The sequence below is a fragment of the Lutra lutra genome, chromosome 5 (assembly GCF_902655055.1).
Source record: "Lutra lutra chromosome 5, mLutLut1.2, whole genome shotgun sequence".
Lineage (NCBI taxonomy): Eukaryota > Metazoa > Chordata > Mammalia > Carnivora > Mustelidae > Lutra > Lutra lutra.
The window spans coordinates 34,895,286-34,913,222 of NC_062282.1; the positions used below are offsets into that span (position 1 = coordinate 34,895,286).

The 17,937-nt window shown below is 39.9% G+C and overlaps 1 protein-coding gene across 3 annotated transcripts in view; it reads right to left on the reverse strand.

The window, feature by feature from the left end:
* Positions 1–17,937, reverse strand: part of C5H5orf34 (chromosome 5 C5orf34 homolog) — a 33,794-nt gene that overhangs the window by 15,324 nt on the left and 533 nt on the right. For all 3 annotated transcript variants that reach the window (XR_007127423.1, XM_047729795.1, XM_047729796.1), the window contains exons 2-6: positions 13,561–13,794; positions 13,310–13,399; positions 9,676–10,322; positions 7,895–7,993; positions 6,689–6,812 (exon numbers count right to left, since the gene is read on the reverse strand). Coding sequence is in view for 2 of the 3 variants with exons in the window: in XM_047729795.1 (XP_047585751.1) it covers positions 6,689–6,812; positions 7,895–7,993; positions 9,676–10,322; positions 13,310–13,399; positions 13,561–13,755 (1,155 nt within the window). In the remaining variant the exon portion in view is untranslated. The remainder of the gene's footprint in view (positions 1–6,688; positions 6,813–7,894; positions 7,994–9,675; positions 10,323–13,309; positions 13,400–13,560; positions 13,795–17,937) is intronic.

Genomic DNA, 17,937 nt, shown 5'->3' on the forward strand with positions numbered 1-17,937 from the left:
CAAAAGGAAAAAAAAAAGCCCATATAGTTTTTAAAAAACTATTTTAGTTGAACAAATAAATAATTTTATTATATTTTATTAATGGAAGAACTATTGCTACAATTTGTGGAAGATGTATTCCTTATAAGTTCAGCTTCTTGAATTGAAAAAAATTTTGTTATTCCCTCTGAATTCCCTCTTTCTCAGACTCATTAAATTTGTGTTTCCCCGGGGTTCTGTATTCAGCCTTGTTTTCTGATTTCCTGACTCTTCCTGGGTAATCCCAGCAGAGTCCAAAGTTGTGTGCATAATAAATATAATATCAACAGCTAACATTTATTGAACATATACTATATGCTAGGTGCTATGCTATGTAATGTACATGGTTTATTTCACTTACTCCTCAAAACAACTCTGAGATAAGAACTATTAATACCTATTATTTTTTTAGATAAGGAAACCGAAATTTGAGGGCCAAGAAGTAGCACAGACCATGGGGTGCCTGGGTGGTTCAGTGGGTTAAAGCCTCTGCCTTCGGCTCGGGTCATGATCTCAGGGTCCTGGGATCGAGCCCCACATCAGGCTCTCTGCTCAGCAGGGAGCCTGCTTCCTCCTTTCTGTCTCTGCCTGCCTCTCTGCCTACTTGTGATCTCTATCTGTCAAATAAATAAATTTTTTAAAAAAGTAGCACAGATCTAATTTGAACCACAAAAGAATATAGCCCATCCATACTTTACCATCAGTGAGAGAAGATGGGCTTTGAAGTTAAAACAAAGCTGGATTCAAATCACAGGTATGTCTCTTACTAACTGTAATGACAGGCAGGTTTATGTAACATTTTTGTTTTTGTTTTTGTTTTTTAAGATTTTATCCATTTATTCATTTAAGAGAGAAAGTGCACGGAGCAGGGAATGGCAGCGGGGGGAGGGAGGGCAGGCATTGTGGGGAGAAGGAGGAGGAACAATCTGGAGCAGACTCTACAGTAAGCAGGAGCCCCACACAGGCAGGTTCAATCTCACAACCAGGAGAGAAGACCACCACCCCAGCTGAAACCAAGAGTTGGAGGCCCAACCAATTGAGCCACTCAGGTGCCCCTTATGCAGGCTTTCATATACCACGACGCCTACAATCTATGAAATGGGGATACTACCTACCATCTAGACTGAGGATCAATGATATAATTCAGAGATAAAGCACCCAGGGCAGAATTTAGTATACAGTAGGTCGTCAAAAGATTGTCCCTCCTCTTTTATCCTGGACTGTAGACTTGAGTATCTAAACCTCTACTAAGCTTCTCCACTCGATATCTCACTTTGACATGTAAAAAATGGAATGAACTTCATTTCAAAATCCACATTTTCTCCTTCTATACTTCGTATATACCTGTGGTGTGTTCTCTCTACTTGGAACTCAGTTCCCTCCTCCATCATCTCCCTTTGTCTAACTCCTACTTTCCCTTCCTCTCAGGGAAGCCATTACTGAGGTCCACAGACTAGGTAAAACCTAGTTATGTCCACAAGCACAGTACCCTCCACTCTAGCTTCTTGGTTTTCATTATGATTTCAACTTAATACTTTTTTACTTAATGTCTGTCTTCCCTGCTAGGATAGAACTTCATGAAGCTAGAGGCTGTGTCTGTTTTGCTGACCTCTGTATCCCCAGCAATGTGCTAAGGCACATGATAGGCACTCAAACTATTGGATTTTAACTATTTATATCTTTCTCTATTGGATACTGAGTTCCTTGAGAGATCTTGTTTTGTTTTTTTTGTTTTTTTTGTTTTTTAAGATTTTTATTTATTTATTTCACAGAGAGAGATCACAAGTAGGCAGAGAGGCAGGCAGAGAGAGAGAGAGAGAGAGAGAGAGGAGGAAGCAGGTTTTCCGCTGAGCAGAGAGCCTGATGCGGGACTCGATCCCAGGACCCTGAGATCATGACCTGAGCCGAAGGCAGCGGCTTAACCCACCGAGCCACCCAGGCGCCCTGTTTTTTTTTTTTTTTTTTTAAGATTTTATGTATTTATTTGTCAGAGAGAGGAAGAAAAAGAGCACAAGCAGGGGAAGAAGTAGAAGGAGAGGGAGAAGCTGGCTCCCTGCTGAGCAAGAAGCCTGATGCAGGACTGTATCTCAGAACCCTGGGATCATGACCTGAGCCGAAGGCACTTAATGGACTGAGCCACCCAAGCATCCCAAGAGTTCTTGTCTTTTCTACTCCTCCATTTCATCAATTCTAAGATGCTCATTTTTCACAATTTAACACCTCTGAAATCTGGATATACCTTATAATTAAGAGTATCTTACTTTTAGGCAAATGGGGTTGAGATCTAATAGAATTTAAATGTTTTATTGATGACTCCTGGTAAGATCAAAAAGCAGCCATCATCAAAACAATTTAGATTTGATAAAATTTTGGCTTAATAATGTGCTTGGCACCACCACTCACTGATTTATTCAATAATCTGTCATCATTTTTAACTCCTTCCTCATCCCCACTATCCAGTCATCAGTTCTGTTTCCTTAATATTTCTTGTGTCCATTCCCATCACCATCATTCTCATTACCACTGCCTAGTCCTCATACTTCCTTCCCTGAACTGCTATACATGTCTTCTAACTGGTCTACCCCTTCCCCACTCCAGTTTATCTTCCTCTGAAACGACCTAACAAAAATAGGATGCCATTTCACTACTTAAATCCTTCAGCGGCTCTGCAAAAGCAATATGGTTTCCCATGCCCCATTTATGAGCTGGCCCAACTTCGTGGTTTAGTTTTTTCCCTGGACATTCCCCCCAACATTAGATCTCTCTAGCATTCCATCTATGTATAGCATTTTCAATTCCGTCAACACTCCACACTCGCCCCAGCCTCTAGTTAAGTGACGTTTATCTATCTTTTTCATGCTCTAGCAGTAACGGTGTGTTGAACAAGACAGGGCTTACTTCTAGTGTGGGCTAGTTAGTAAATGAACATTAATCAGTAAGAAAATGTCGCATAGTATTAATTGCTGGGAAGAAAAAAAAAAGAGGAGGGAAGCATGACAGTGTCATAGGTAGGTTCTCTAATTTGGATAGTCAGGAAAAGCCTCCTTGAGGAGGTGACACTTAAATAGCAATTTTACCAACAAGAAACCAGCCATGCAAGGAATGAAGAAGTATGTTCCCTCAGCTATATACTCTTCCAACCTCTATTCTTCTTCTGTGTAACTCCTTCTTTAAAATTATAAGTCTAGGGATATATATCTGCTTGGCTCAGAGTAGAGCATCTAACTCTTGATCCATCCAACTCTTGACTTGGGGTTGTGAGTTTGAGTGCCATATTGGGTGTGGAGATTACTTAAAAAATAAAATAAAATGTATATTATAGATCCTAGCTCAGCCATATCATCCTCCAGAAGATTTTTCCCCCATTCTGGATCAGGTGCCCCTCCTAATGTGGTTCCAGAGCACCAAGTTCTTATCTCTACACAAGTAATTATATCTTTCCTATTTAAAAATTTAGGTATACAAGTAGCAATATATCACTAATATTTTGGGGAGGGACAAAACAAAAAAAAATACAAGATTTAAGTCCCTCCCTACTCTCCCTCCCCCACAAAATCCCCCGCTCCTCCCCAAAAGTAACCACTTCAGTTCATTTTTTTTTTCTTAAAGATTTATCTATTTATTTGAGAGAGAAAGAGAAAGCATAAGTGGAAGAGGCAGATAGAGAGGGAGAGAGAGAATCTCAAGCAGACTCCCTGTTGAGCACAGAGCCTGATGCTGGCTCATTCTCACAACCCTGAGGTCATGACCTGAGCCAAAATCAAGAGTCAGATGCTTCATCAACTGAGCCACCCAGGTATCCCTTCAGTTTGGTTTTTATCTGCCCAGATCTTCCCCCGTGCATTTACATGTGTACTATATACAGTCATATTTGGGTTTGGGGTTTTTGTTCTTTACAAAAGATATCACTGTACATGTTCTTCTGTAACTTTCCTTTTTTACAGTGTCTTGGAGATCTTTCAATATCTCTCTCTCTCTGCATCTACATCTTCCTCATTCCTTTAAACTGCTGCACAGCGTTCCCATAATCTGACCACACAGCTCATTTCACCATTTCTCTACTGATGCATTTCGACTGCCTCCAGTTTTTTGTTACTACAGGCAATGCTACAGTCCACATCCCTGGCCGTATTTCTATGTGTATACGTGCTAATATTCTGCTAGGATAGATACTGAGAGGCAGGATTTCTAGCCAATTTAACTTGATATTATCACATTGTCTTTCCTGAAGGAAAGAATCAATTTGTACTCCAACCAGTACTATGAAAGCACCCTTTTCACCACTCCCTTGCCCACAGTAGACACTATCAACCTTTCGACAATTCCATGAGTGAAAAATACGTTATTTTAATTTGCATTTCTTTGATGCAACCAGTAAACCTTAATGTTTCCACATACTAGGAGTTATTTATATTGTCTTTTCTATGGCTTAACCATTCTTACTGTTCACTCATTTTTCTATGAGAGGTTTTTTTGTTTTGGGTCTTTTTATTCTGATTTGTAATGCAGAATATTTTCTTCTAGGCCTTTGCTTATCTTTTTGGCTTTATCTCATTTAACAGAAGTTAAATATTTAAAATTTAACATAAGTTTGAAAACTTCATGGTTGCCAAGCTTTTATTTTATGCCTTCCAGTGTTTTGTGTTGTACTTCGGAAGACCTCTCCTCTCCCGAGATTATAAGCCCCGTTCTTCCATATTTTTTCCTAACCATGAGAAAGTTTGGTTTCTTACATTTAGCCCTTTAACCCATCTGGAATTTATTTTCGAGTATGGGTTAAAGTAAGGAGCCAACAATTTTATCCCGAAAAGACAGGATTTCTAAATCTCTTCACTCCAATGGACAGAGGTGAAGTGAAGTGTTGCTCACAGAGGTGTGAGAGTGAAGCCCACCCAAAGCGGTCCACCACAAAAGCACAATTCATCTGGACCTTCTGTTTTATCCCAAAAGCTCATGTTTCTCCTCCCTGATATATTTGCTTCAGTATACAAATTATCATCCCAGAGGAACCTGGGTGGCTCAGTTGGTTAAACGTCTACCTTCAGCTCAGGTTGAGATCTCAGGGTCCTGGACTCAAGCACTGTGTCAGGCTCCTTGCTTGGCAGGAGTCTGTTTCTCCCTCTCTCTCTCTCCCTCCCCCGACTCGTGCTTTCTTGCTCTCAATAAATAAAATCTTAAAAAAAAAAAAAAGATCATCCCTCTCCTTTATACCTTTGAGTAAAACTGAAGCTCCAGGAAGATATACCGTATTTATCTTGTACATTTTCAAACTCCCAGTACATAGCAGTCAGCAGTAGAGGTACACATACCTATTCTACTTGCCTGTTTACTTGATTGTCTCATGCACTACACACACACACACACACACACACACACAATACTGGTCACACTTGCATTTCATTTCATTTACTCATTTGCCTATCTGACTACTAAGTTATGAACCCTTCAGTGTAGGAGCTCTTCATTGTACCCAGTGCCTGACAGAGTGTCTGCCTAGGAGTATTCAAATAACATGTACTGAATAAATGAATACTTTCCTACAAATAGACCCAGTGGGAAATCTGTTCCTATATATATGTTATATATATAAAAATATTAATGAATGGAAAGATATTTGGGATTTACTTAAAATATAAATAGGGAGTGGAGGGGACAGTGGGAAGTATAGATGGAAAAACTGACAAATAATTTATCACTCCAATTTCCCCTCTGTAATATGGAAAGAAAACATATTCATTATGTTCCGTCCTGCAAAGCAAAGCCAGGTGATCCTATGTTGATCCTTACATAACGGTGGATGTCACATGTCAGATTGGGAACAAGCAAATTTAGACAATTAACAAAATAGCCATATGACTGATTACATTTTGGTCTGATAGATTAAATATATCGTTATGTTTCACTGTTTTCAAAACAGAGGACAATCTTGTTCAACTTTCTTTTTTTTTTTAAAAGAGGGTGGGGAGGGACTGAGGGAGAGGCAATCCCAAGCAGACTCCACACTCAGCATGGAGCCCACCATGGGGCTCAATCCCACAACCCTGAGATCACAACATAAGCCAAAACCAAGAGTTGGAGGCCCAACCAACTGTGCTGGTCAGGTGTCCCTTGTTCAACTTTCTAGTTGTATATAAAGATTTAGAAGCTGAGAGGTATTTTAAATATGCAAACAGTTACCTGGTAGGAAAAAAAAGAATGTGCTTTTAATGTGCATATTTTAATTCAAAAAAGAATACTGATTCAAAGTATTGCTGCTGGTTTTAGTGTTTCCTTATTGATAAATTCTATGACATGAGAAGTTCAAATTTAACTTCTGATTTAAACATAAATTGGGACACCCACCTGGCTCAGTCAGTAGAATGTGTGACTCTTGATCTCAAGGTTGTAAGTTCGAGCCCTACCTTGGGTGTGGAGCTTACTTAAGAAGAAAATCTTAAAAAAATTTAACATGAATTACTTAGGCAAATGACTGGCAGAATAGAGGGTAAGAATGCAGTAAAAATAAGGTGGTTAGTAATCATTGTGATAATGTTGGCAAAAGGTTATATTAATTCTCCAGACTGGGGAGGCAAGCAATGTTATATAAAGATCAGATTTCCTACATATATTCAAAATTATTTAGAAACAGCTATATACAAATTCTTGAGCTGAGACCTAATTGTCAGCTTACCTCTTCTGATCCTTCTTGAATGGAATAATATGTAAAATACCTCCCAAAATAAGCTCCCTCAGACTTGAAAACAGATCCATCTCCAGGATAAATCTCTATTGAGTTCACATTTTTATGGTTTAGTCTAAGGAAGAAAAATAATCATTAAATTTTTTTCCCAATTGAGATTAAAACATAAATGAGAGCAAACAAACAAACAAACAGAGTAGTATGGGATTTTGCCTATCCAGCAAAAGGGATAATTTCATACTCTGCACCCAACCAGCTAAATTAATTTTTTGCAAACGATAATTAGAACACATAGAACTGATTAATATACCTATTTCAACAACTGAGCCTAGTTTTTGGAAGTCAGGCATCTTATCATCCTGGTATCCCCACTGCCAATCACTGTAGCCAGCATATACTGATTACCAAAGAAATGCCCACTGCAAAGAAGTTAAATATGACAACTTCAGAACCTGAAAATAGGATTACTCTTCAATAATGAAACTAGCAGAATCAGTACCTGATGAATGACATTAGCCATGTGTGAAAGGTGCCACCTCTGAGAGAAGGTGACTAATCACATCTGAGGCAGCCAACTACACTCAAGGTATTGGGTATATAATGTGTAAAAACTTCAGCCAAGTCCATTTAAAAAAAATATATGAAGAATATGTTGTCAGGAGGGAGTGGGCTTTCATCTAAAAAAGGAGAGCCCAAAGAACAAAATTGTGCAGGGCTCTTCTAGCATTATTTATAGTAGTGAAATCCTGAATCTAGCCAATATTAGCATTCTAGTCACCAGAGAGGTACACTTTGTGGTGTGGTAGGAATAATTCAGTGGAATAATGCAGACACAGAGGAGCCTCTAATCTTCTCTAATTCCACACTCAACAGGCAATATTTTGATGTGACTAATTCAGACAACTAGATCCCCTAATGCTAGGAAGTGGTATCCTAACTGACATGAGTATTTCATTCACCAGCAAAACTACTCCTCTCTGGCTCTGAAGTTGTCACAAAAATCCTGTGAATATGGTTAATGTGAATCAGTCACAGGACCCCTATGTGCACTCATAAAACGACGTTTTGAGACCTATAAAATTTAGGACCAAAGAGAAGAATGATGGCCCCAGCCTAAGTGTCCTTTTGCGGGAGTCTGTCTGCCTCCCTCCCCTCTGACATCGCTAAAGAGCTCCCACTCCAACACAGGTGCCTTACCGGTAAGTTACACCTTTGTACCAAACCACTTTCACCAGCTCAGGATAGGAATATTCTTCACCCAACTGTCTTTGTGAAAGTGAGTCACAAAAATTCCACCTGTGAAGTACAAAATACAAGCTTGCAATTCTGGTCACTCAACATAATTACCTTTAGAAGTCAACAAAATAGTGCTACTGTAACAAGATGTATTTCTTGCTTAACTTGTTAGGTCAAAGAAAAGTAAAAATTAATATAAAAGCATAGGAAGGAAATCGAAAACTTTTCTTACGTTTCCATGTATTGTCTTCAGTATTTTTAACAATCACCCTATTCGATCTCAGCACAATTTTATAAATTAACAGTTTTACTAACCTTTAAAATTTAGGATTTAAACGACATATATTTACTGCATTATCTATGTCATTAACACTAGGGATATAACACCCAAAAAAGCAGACACAGTCACTGTCCTCAGTGAAGATGCCTATCAAGTAGGGATGTTAAACAGTAGACACAGAACACAAAGAAAGGAGAGTTACTGGATGCTATGGGTTTGTAGAAGAACCTAATCCTGTCTGGGGACTTTAGGACAACCACCCAAAGGAAGAAAGGCTTCCGCTGAGACCTGCAAATGTGCACAAGTTAGCGAGCTGGGAAAAAGAAAGCAGTGTTCCTGGCTGAGAAAAGAGCAGATGCAGCGGTGAAACAAAGCTTGGACAGGCATTCTAGAAATTCTAAAAAGGCCAGTTGAGCAAGAGTAGAAAGAGCAAGGGAAGTGGTGAGGATTACAGATGTAGGAAGAGATCAGAAAATGAAAGGCCTGTTTAGACAGGTTTAAAGAAAATGGACTTTAATCTGAGGTTAGTGGCAAGTTATTGAAAACTGTTCGTTCAGAAGGCTAAATCTCTTTCAGTGTGTACTTAAAATACTAGAACTTCCAATTTTAACTAGATAATCATGACAAGCCTGAAAAATCACTCCCCTGTTTTGCTTTAAATAACAAATATATCCTAAGAGACAATCTGGATCAAAGCCCAATTCTGCACACGCTAGCTATGTGACTCTGCTCGGGTTACTTAATCTTCCTGTGTCTCAAGTTCCTCTATAAAATGGGGTAATAGTACTTACCTCATGCAATTCCTATGCTAACCCAACAGGTGCAGTGCCAGGGTGCCTGGCACGTAGGCACCTCGCGCCAGCTATTACCATCACTACTGCACTCCTTAGAGAGGATATTGACCTCTTAGTTGATGGAATGTTCACTGCTTTTTTCAAAAATGTTCAATGAATTGATTTATAGTTAGCTCACCAAAGACAGGCGTGGCCTCTGAGACTAGGCATGAAAGAACGAACCCAGGATCACAAACCGTCAGCTCCAGGCTCCAGCCCCCCATGTGATGGGCTCCACGGAGCGGCAGCTGATGTTCCTCTGTGCTCACCACCAGAGCCCTGTGCCATCACCACACTTTCATCATCTTTTCAGTGACGGTGACCTTCATAGAGTCTAAGCTCCCGGAGAAGCAGAGACTGTGTCCTGGTCATCTCCACAGTCTCTGTGCGTCACAGAGGATGCAGTGTACAGTCAGCCTTGCACAAACTCAACGCATGGGAAGACAGTAAGGGACCTACAAAATACATGGGCTAGGGAAATGATCTACTATCGGTTATGAGCAAAGTTTTGGACCACTGAATGAACTTCCCTTATGAATGGCAGCAGATGACTGAGAAAGAAAAATTATCTTTAGTTAAGGACAGGCCCTGACAAGAGCTTGATGACAAAGGAGCCATTCTCCCATTACCTGTGCAGGTGGGGGACAGGACAGCTGAGTAGCAGGGCCCTGGGAAGAACAGAAACCTCTTTTCCTCTTTCCTCTGAAATCTCAGAAGTGAATGTTCTACTCTGGGTGGTGTCTGCCTCGCTTCTCGACATACTGCTGATTTTATTATGAAAATGAAGTGCTAAAGACAAAGGATATTTCCATTCCTCTGGACAGGAGGCCACAGGCCAGCGCTGCTTCACCCACGTGTATACACACTTGTGTCGGGTACCAGGCAGAGGTGGCTCCTCCTTCCCTTCAGCTCCGTCTGCACAGCTCTCCTTCTCTAAAGTTTCCTTGGATTTCGTGAGCGGACAATAAAGTTCATTCTCTTTATTCTTCAGTCTCTGTCTTGGTGAACTTCCATAGGTACAGATTTTGCCTGCTTTTTCAACTAGCTTGTCCTTTCTGGCTTGATTCTTCTTTTCTGACAATACTATAGATGAGTCTGGCTTCTGGCTTACTTTACACAAAAAATGTACTGTAAATTCATGCTGCGATCTGGGCAGGCAAAGGTATGCGTGTCCATCCAATGATACTATCTTCACGCTGCCGCTCTGTGTAAGTATCATGCCATCATCGGTGTCAGGACTGGGCCATCTCACTTCTGAGAAGTCAACGAAGATAAGCTGAGTGGAGGGGAGAAAGAGAGATGGGGAGTATTTTGTCAACAGTCCAATGTTTCCATACATTTGATGCTTACATATTGGGCAAGAAATCTCTTGAAGCTGGGTTTGTGTTTTACTACCTAGAGAGAATGAAAAACGGAGAGCCACATGTTGGTCTATAAGCATTTTTCCACAGAATATTTTATATTGTTAAGATTATCTCGCTTAGAGAGATGTAAAATAAACACACACATACATATAAAAAATGAAAGAGAAGAAAAAGAAAAAAATGATCCTGACTATATTTAGTGTTAGACATATTTTTGTTTGAAATGTATGATGATCAATAAACCTTGCTTTGCTGCTCACCATAAATAAATAAATAAATACATACATACATACAATGGATCAGAGATAGATTTTCAGCCCTTCCCAAAAGTCTACCCTGAAAAAGAATATTAATGAGGGAAGACCAGCACTGCAATGTACAAACAACACAATGTACTACATTAAAAGCAATCACAACTTAAATGGTGTAGAACTAGTATAAAAATCATTGACAGAGCAACTCAGATAATAAGGGAACAGAATCAAGCATATCTTAAGATGTTACATGTGACAACATAAACTTTTCAAAACAAGGAGAGAAGGGGAGAATGACTTAATCAATTGTACTGGAATTACTGAATAGCATGAGGGAAAAGCTATCTCAAAGGGCTATCAAATAGACTAAGATAACATGTATAAAGTATCTATCCTAAGTAGCACCTGGCATACCATAACTTAAAATAAATTCCAGGTAGTTTAAAGAGCAATGTTTTTTTAAAAATTGACTTACTAGGGGCGCCTGGGTGGCTCAGTCAGTTGAGCATTGGGTTCTTAGGTTTGGCTCAGGTCATCTTCTCATGTGTCATGAGATCGAGCCCTGTGTCGGGCTGTGCACTCAGTGCAGAGTGTGCTTGGGGGTTCTTACCCTCTGCCCCTCCCCCATTTGTATGTACCCTCTCTCCCTCTCAAATAAATAAATAAATCTAAAAACAAAAAAACCCTGAATTACTCAAAGGTAAACTGATCCTGACCAATAGCTAATAGACTTGTAACTGGTGCCAGTGCCTACAGCATCTCTTCATATAAGATAAAAACAGTAGGTGTCATGTAACAGTCTTTTAATCAATTAATCTTGGCAATAGTTAAACATTTCAGCTTCCATTTATATAAAACCTTAAATTCACAAAAACTAGTGTCAAGAAAGCCTCTTAATCTTATATGCTATTTATGTGTACAGATGTTAGTACAGTGTTCACTGATGGCAAAGCTGGGCTGTAAGGATGGTCAGTTCAGAAAGTTCACCCTTCAGGGCGCCTGGGTGGCTCAGTGGGTTGAGCCTCTGCCTTCAGCCTGGGTCATGGTCTCAGGATTCTGGGATCGAGCCCTGCATCGGGCTCTCTGCTCAGCAGGGAGCCTGCTTCCCCCTTTCTCTCTGTCTGCCTCTCTGCCTAACTGTCATCTCTCTCTCTCTGTCAAATAAATAAACAATAAAAAATAAACCTTGAAAAAAATAAATAAATGAAAGTTCTCTCTTCAGGGAGTCTGGGTGGTCAGTTGATTAAGTGTCTGCGTTCAGCTCAGGTCATAGTCCGAGGGTCCTGGGATTGAGCCCCACATTGAGCCCCACATCAGGCTTCCTGCTCGGCAGGGAGTCAGTCAGTTTCTCCCTTTCCCTCTGCCTCTCCCCTCACTCAACGCTCTGTCTCTCTCTCTCATATAAATGAATGAATCTTAAAAAAAAATTCTCTCGGGGCGCCTGGGTGGCTCAGTGGGTTAAGCCTCTGCCTTCGGCTCAGGTCATGGTCCCAGGGATCATGCTTCTGCTCAGCAGGGAGCCTGCTTCCCCCTCTCTCTCTGCCTGCCTGTCTGCCTACTTATGATCTCTGTCAAATAAATAAATAAAATCTTTTTTAAAAAATTCTCTCTTCTAGAATTAGATTACCTAGTAATCCTACTACAGCAAACTATACAGTTTCAATGAAAAAAGTTACTCAAAAGTTAGTAGTACTAACTTACAGGCTGGCTAGGTTACACCTTACAATTTTTCTCGACTCCTTTGCCATCATGACAACAGTGGAAAGTGATTAAAAGACAGTCTTCAGGGAGGCCTGGGTGGCTCAGTTGGTTGGACGACTGCCTTCGGCTCAGGTCATGATCCTGGAGTCCCGGGATCGAGTCCCGCATCGGGCTCCCAGCTCCACGGGGAGTCTGCTTCTCTCTCTGACCTTCTCCTAGCTCATGCTCTCTCTCACTGTCTCTCTCTCAAATAAATAAATAAAATCTTTAAAAAAAAAAAAAAAGAGTCTTCAGAGTCAGATACACTGGGTTCAAATCCTGATTGCCTTTTAGAAAATGTCCATGAACAAGATTAGGTAAACTCTCTGAGATTTAATTCCCTCACCTGTAAAAAGGGGCTGAATATACCTGTTCTGACTGGCTGGACATCCATTTTGATGATTAGGAACCCATGCCATACTGACTGGTCTTATTAAATATTTTAAATATCATTCCTAGTTCTTGGAACATAGTAAATCCTCAATAAATGACAACTGTATTATTATTCATAAAAGTTCAAAAGAGAATACAAGCAAAAAAATGTGTATACCTATAAATTACACATCTCTACTGCACATGAACTGCACATAAAACTATTAAAAATGGCCACATAATTTCTTACTTTTGAATACCTCTGAGAATCAAAAAGTCATCAATAAAAAAAGTTCTGAGTAGAATCTTTGGATACAAAGAAAAAGGCAGGAAGATGAACTATGTACCTTCAGAGTCTCAATCAGTATTTAACATACCAGAACATCCTAGTCTGGTGAAAAATAAAAGCCTATGCATTTTATAGCAAGGTGTGTATTCCCAAGTCTCATGAAGAAAAAGATTAAATACGAAACTACCTGTTTCTATTTGCTTGCCCTCAAATATTACTTATTTTAAAAACTTTAAAAAATTACCTTTTTTCTTTCAGAAGGTATGATGCTTTCAGATAAAAAAGGGCAAACAGCAAAAGAATTTCGAAAATCTAGAGCTCGCTGTAGTTGCTCCTACAAAAAGAAATACAAAACGTAATCTTCAAAAATGTAAAATAACTTGAACATCAATTTAGAGTGACTGTAATCTGGAATACTAACTACTTTCCATATTCCAACCACCTTAACAATATTCTGATATCAGAAAGAGCCGTTTTTGTGTCATCTTTACTCACTCGGTAAGTGCTAATAACAAAGTGTGTCCTTTGCCGAATTCTTTCTGGTTGTTCTAAAGGATGTGCTGAAATAGGAGGTGGCTTTTCAAATAAAAATTCAGAGCCACACGGAGAAAGCTGCAGTCTGGAACCATCAACATATTGCACTTGCACTGAATCATCTTCATAAAGTACCATCCACACTTCAGCTGCCATTACTAGGACTAGGGATAAAATGTCCTTCCAAGGTAACGACTGAAAGAAATAGGAAATAGGGTAGCACAAATAGTTCTTTTAAGGTACAAAAGTTCTATCATAAAAAATTGGATGCATTTCCCTTGCGTTTATTTTTGTTGGGGGAAAAGTGATTGTTGGGGCACCCAGGTGGCTCAGTTGGTTTGGCGTCTGACTCTCGGTTTCGGCTTGGGTCGTGTGTGAGATCGAGCCCCACACTGAGCTCTGCACTCAGCCCAGAGTCAGCTTGAGATTCTTGCCCCCGCTCCATTTCCTGCCCCTCTGCTCCTACCCCCCAACCCTCTTTCTCTCTAAAATAAAATTTTAAGAAGTGATTATTTTACTACATACTTCTAAATGATCTGAAATTAACAACCTGAACAGAATGCCTTGATTAACCCCTAGGTCTTTACTCCAATGTGGGAAGATAAACTAGAGGGAGAAAAAAGCCCACCAAGTTATAACTGCCTTTATAATTTTAATAGCTTTAGTTCTCCTGAGGTTTAACTTTTGTAAATGATACGCTCGGTAAGTCATTTCATATAGCAAGCAAATTCCCTCTTTGCAATAAGAATATAGCAAATCCTTTGTAATATATGCAAAAGGCAGCCCAAAAGTAACTATTAGGCCTAAGAAAAAAGAACACTGAAAAAGTGTTCCTGGATTTTTGTTCCTAGTCTGAAATTAAGGAAGTAGTTCCGTGTCACTACTGAGCAAGCTAAATAACCTTCTAGTGTCTTAGACTTACTTTTATTTCAATGAATTCAATTTTCTCTTCCCTATCTCTAAAATGACTGTTATCACCTGTGTTTTCCATATAGGTTTGACCGAAAGGGAATTAGAGGTTGGATTCCATTCACACTCCCCCATTTACTAGCTAAAGCTTCAGGCTGTTTGTTTCCTTATTTGTAAAATGGAGCACAGAAACAAGACTGTTGCAGGGATCAAACGAGACAACACATATCCCAGTACCAGAATTGCAATGTTGCTTTGTAGGAGCCCAATAAATCTTTTTTTTTTTTAAGATTTTTATTCATTTGTTTGTCTGTTTGTCAGAGAGAGAGAGAGAGAGAGCACAAGCAGGGGGAGTGGCAGGTAGAGGGAGAAGCAGGCTCCTGCCAAACAAGGAGCCCAGTGAGGACCCGACCCCAGCATGCAGGGATCATAACCTGAGTCAATGGCAGATTCTTAACTGACTGAACCACCCAGGCACCCCTTGAGCCACCCAGGCATCCTGCAGCTCAATAAATCTTATGATTCCTTTCTAACACCATCGCCACCTTCTCTGACACTTATCCATCTCCCTTTAGAACACCAACCTTTTTTGTTTTAAAATGTATTCATTTATCAGAGAGAGAAAGAGAGAGAGAGAGAGAGGAAAAGAGGGAGGGTGGGGAGGGTAGAGGGAGAAAATCTTTAAGCAGACTCCCCACTGCTCGTGGAGCCCAACGCCGGGCTCCATCTCAGGACCCTTAGATCACGACCTGACCTGAAACCAAGAGTTGGAAGCTCTACCAGCTGAGCCACCCAGGTGCCCTTAGAACATCATCCTTTTTAAGACTTTCCTTTCTAAACACTAACCTATCTTCTTCTAGAACATTATCTCCTATTACTCAGGTGATCAACTTTCACCTGACAGAAAAAAGTAACTTCCCCCAGTATGCTCTTTTTGCCTACCAAAAAAACTTGAGTATGATATCCACTCATTGTCTACTTTCTCTCCCATTTGTCTTCAATCCATTGTAATCCAGCTTTCCTCCACCTTTCTACTGAAATTTTTCATTATGGTCACCAAAGTCTTCCTACATCCAGTAACTTCAGTCTTCATCCTACTAAGTTGATCACTCTGTGACAATGTTTTCTACCTTCCCCTGCACCAAATTCTCTTTTCCTCTGCCTTTTAATTTTTTTAAAAAAGGAGTGAGTGCCATGGTTTCTCCCACTACATCTACCTCTGTTTTTAGTTTAATTTTTTTAAATTTTAAGTAGACTCCACCCAGCGTGGGGCTTGAACTCATGATCCTGAGATTAGGAGTCACGCTCTACCAACTAAGCCAGCCAGGGACCCCTACCTCTGTTTTTAGTGTAATCATTTCCTTTCACCATTCTCTTAAATCAAGGACTTAGGACCTTAGTCCCATTTCGTCTCTTCTTACTATAACCATTCGTGTTGCTTTTATGCCCACTCCTGCTTTTTAAAAAAAAATCTTACCCCCTTTCAATGTATGTAATCAGGTGCATATGACTATAATCTTTTGTAAAATATGTTAGAAGTACACATTAAAGCATATGGTTTCTCCTGAGGACATTCATACAATTTTATTAATTTCCCCTCTCTAGAAAACTTCCAAATCCACCTGACCTCTCCCCAGAACTTCAAGCTGCCTGCTAGACCTCTCTCCATGTCCTTGTGCCAGAGATAAACCAAACTTAATCAATATGACTAAAATGCAACATCATCACTCCCACCAAAGCAGACTTCTATAGCGTTTCCTAATTTCACTTTCACTATTAACTCCCTCAAGTCCAGTCTACATACAGTAGCCAGAGGGATCTTTTAAAATTAAAATAAGATCTAGCACATCCTGGCTCACAATCTACCATTTTGCACTTAAATAAAATTCCGAACTGTGACCTATAACAGCCACACAATCTGGCTTCATCTTCCTCTCCAAATGTCATCTCCTAAAGTCTTCTCCTTGTTCAGGACTTTAGCTACACTGAACTTTTTAATGTTTTCAAAACAAGCTGTTTCCTATCTCAGAACCTTTGCACTGTTCTTACTGCCTAATACGTCCTTTCCCTGGCTTATCACATGGCTGGATCTTTGTCTTTTAAGCTTAAATATCACTTCCTCAAAGGCCTAACTTGTTCATCTCAATTAAAGTTGTTTCCAACCACCTCCCAATCACTTTTTTTCTTTTAAAGATTTTATTTATTTGTCAGAGAGAAAGAGAGGGAGAGACTGCACAAGCAGGGAGAGCAGCAGGCAGAGGGAGAAGCAGGTTGCCCTCGGTGCAGGGAGTGGGATACAGGACTCAAGAACCCTGGGATCATGAGCCAAAGGCAGAAGCTTAATAGACTGAGCCACCCAGGCATCCCTCCCAGTCCCGTTTTAATTCATTTCATCTTTTTTACTCATACCATCTGTCACTATCAAAACTGATTCTATTAATTTCTCCGCTTTTTGTCTTTTTCCACTAGGATATAAACTCAAATCAGACCAGAGACCTCATCTGTCTTATTCACAGTAGTATCGCTGGCATTTAAAACAACACTTAGCAAATAATAAGGGTGCAATAAATATTTATTTAATGATGAAAGAATAAGTAAGTGAATTTCAAAATTCCTGCTCCTCCAAATTTGCAATTTGAGTTAATGGCATCTCAATGCTAGCAATATTTGACTTTTCACTGTTTTTCTCCACACCCCTATAACATAGCTTGCTGATTTGGCAGGTTTCTTTTATGAACCTGGCTCCTTTTCCATTTCAGTCCGTCAACCCTCCCCTCCATTTCTGCAGCTATCTTGCACCTTCTTCAGTTTTTTCCCTCTCCATTTCCAGTACTGCTGTTACATGTAACTTTCCACAATCCAGACCATACCAAGTTCACATCACTTGTTCAGGTGCTTGTTCTTTTCACAAGCAATAAATATTCATAACAATAAATGTATTTATACATAGCAATAAATGCATACACACACACATATACATATAAATTCAGATATCCACTTGCTATTTCAGAAAAAAAAAACAGGCTGGAAAATTTGTATTTTCTGATTGCCAACTGGGAAAAGGTCTTTATGTTCGGCCAAGTTTTTAATTAAAAAAAAAAAAAAAAAAGGTGGGGCGCCTGGGTGGCTCAGTGGGTTAAGCCTCTGCCTTCGGCTCAGGTCATGATCTCAGGGTCCTGGGATCGAGCCCCGCATCGGGCTCTGCTCAGCAGTGAGCTTGCTTCCCCCTCTCTCTGCCTGCCTCTGCCTACTTGTGATCTCTCTCTCTCTCTCTCTCTCTGTCAAATAAGTTAAAAAAAAAGAGGTTACTGAGATATAATTATTTATTTTAAATAACAAGCAGACACAAGAAACAGCGGAAAATCTAAAGTTCCCGGCATATTATAAGAAAACATAAGCCAGCTCCAACCCACATCTCAGCCTCATGTC